Source organism: Pinus tabuliformis, chromosome 1_2 (genome assembly GCF_031772625.1).
Source record: "Pinus tabuliformis cultivar Carrire ecotype Pingquan chromosome 1_2, CPIR1, whole genome shotgun sequence".
Lineage (NCBI taxonomy): Eukaryota > Viridiplantae > Streptophyta > Pinopsida > Pinales > Pinaceae > Pinus > Pinus tabuliformis.
In genome coordinates, this window is record NC_142298.1 from 310014750 (window position 1) to 310016730 (window position 1981).

The window sequence follows — 1981 nt, forward strand, 5'->3', positions numbered from 1 at the left end:
ATTTGAGAGAAAAAGTTGATTTTCCACTTACAGGTGTTTTGAAAAAGAGGTTGAACATTTATTGTTTCAGTAAATATCTCATTTCATTTAACCGTCAAAAACGACGGAAATGCTTTTTCTGTGGCGATGGATTTGTTGCTTGCTCAATTGGGGATGGGTAGAAAGGCTAATACCTTAATTACCCAAATTGGCCCCCTTTTGATGGATTATATGCTCTGCCTTCAGAAAGGAGAGAAAACACAAATCTCCCGCTGGGAGTATAGAATTATGATGAAATCAATGTAATGAATTGACTGCAAACCAGAATACACAAAAATGTTATACAAGCGGGCACTAAAATGGAGCCTGCGAATCGATTAGATGAAAAATTATCATCGTGGAAGCCAGAGGTAGGCTATTAGATCCACTATCCCTCAATCAAAATGATGAGAATCAATGGAGAAAATAAGTGAGCAGCAATGCAGCGAACATGAGAACGTAAGCAATTCCTTGATCGATCGCTATTCCTGCATAACAACAACAGATCAACATTAATCAATCAAAACAAGTAGGTATGCGATTTGCAGAAAGAAAATAATAAATAATATCAATCCGAACAAGTGATGATAAACTAAGTGGGACATTTAGTCTTGCCGCCCAGGTTTAATGGTTAGGTAGGGAGATTTCATCTCACAAATCTCGCGGTACAATCCCAAGCAGAACACAGAACTATGGACACCTAATATTCACCAAAAAAAGCATGGGTGTTTTCCACTTACCGTTGCTGAAGGGAGCTGGAGCAGGCGCCGAGATATCTTGAGCCTGCCCTCCAACTATGGCGACGGCCATGAAAATCAAAGTGAAAATAACTGCAGTCAAACGTGCTAAAGCTGTACCCTCCATCTTCTCCTACAGATCTGAGGTTACAGTGAATGCAATGAACTACTTGAACAGCTGCTGTTATCGCCGTGGAATTGACAAGAAGAATATAATTAAAGGAATCCCCAATGAGCACAGAAGGATGAGCAAGAGGAAGAGCTATGCTTGGGACACAAATGAGAAATGGCAGGGCCTAAATAGGAAGAAGACGGAGACGAGTCAAAAAAAGGAAGAAAGAAAATGGAGTAAGCGTGGAAGGAGGCCACGAGAAAAAAGGTCCGCAGGGACCCACACGAACTTTCTTCCGTGTTGAGACTGACTTGACCGAGAAAAATACGGGTAGAAACCTTTCCATGTCATGGGTGGGCGAGACTAATATTAGCATAACAGCCCTCTAACGACCATATCACTCCTTTCTTGAATCACGGGGTAAAATCACCCGGAGCGAAGGTTCGTTCATGGTTGTAGCTGGAAAGCAAAGGGAAATATAACGTGTTTACTTCCTCTTCAACTCCGACTTAAAGGTTGGGTCCCGCGTAAACAAATTTCCACTTTATTTTAATTTTAATTCTAATTTCTAATTTAATAAGTATTTATTAAATTTTGACGGAAGGAATGATTTTATAGGTAAAATTATTATTTAATTAATTGTTAACGATTATATGATAAAAATATTATATTTATTTATGTATTTATTATTATTATTTTTAATATGTGATTTTTTTCTTAAATTGTAATTGTGAGTTTTATATATATAATTTGGATTAACAAAGGTGGACACATATTTATAAGTGGGGTGTTAATTAAAGAGGTGTTTATTTTTTTAACTTTGTTATAAGAAGTCATAGTTTTGGGAGAAGCTGTGTAAAGAATTGCAGGTTTTAGTTTATAGGTTCGTTACAAATAATTCGCACTTATTCGGATTCTTACTCAGTTTTTTTGGTTTATGCTGGCATAACCAGTGTTCTCGGTATCCATTTGTTTCCTCCTGTGTTATCTAAGTCTCTTTGGTTTTGGCTACTAGCTGGGGTGCTTTACTTTTCCTAGGGTCTTCTTCCTAGGGTGACGACTTTGTTTTGTTCCTGTTCCATCCTCGTGTTGTCTATGTCTTCCTTTTTCCACT

General features: G+C 37.7%; 1 protein-coding gene across 1 annotated transcript; it reads right to left on the minus strand.

The window, feature by feature from the left end:
- Positions 1-234: 234 nt before the first annotated feature.
- LOC149205593 (arabinogalactan protein 41-like) lies at positions 235-1047 on the minus strand. The gene is made up of 2 exons (XM_089393506.1): positions 759-1047; positions 235-506 (listed from the first exon to the last, which is right to left on the minus strand). The coding sequence occupies exons 1-2, from the start codon at positions 880-882 to the stop codon at positions 433-435; spliced, it is 198 nt and encodes a 65-aa protein (XP_089249632.1). The 5' UTR covers positions 883-1047; the 3' UTR covers positions 235-432.
- Between the last annotated feature and the right edge of the window lie 934 nt (positions 1048-1981).

Coding starts and splice junctions, on each gene's coding strand:
- LOC149205593 (XM_089393506.1), bottom strand. CDS start 882: ATGGAGGGTACAGCTTTAGCACGTTTGACTGCAGTTATTTTCACTTTG. Junction 507..758: donor TCCAGCTCCCTTCAGCAACG/GTAAGTGGAAAA, acceptor GTTGTTATGCAG/GAATAGCGATCGATCAAGGA.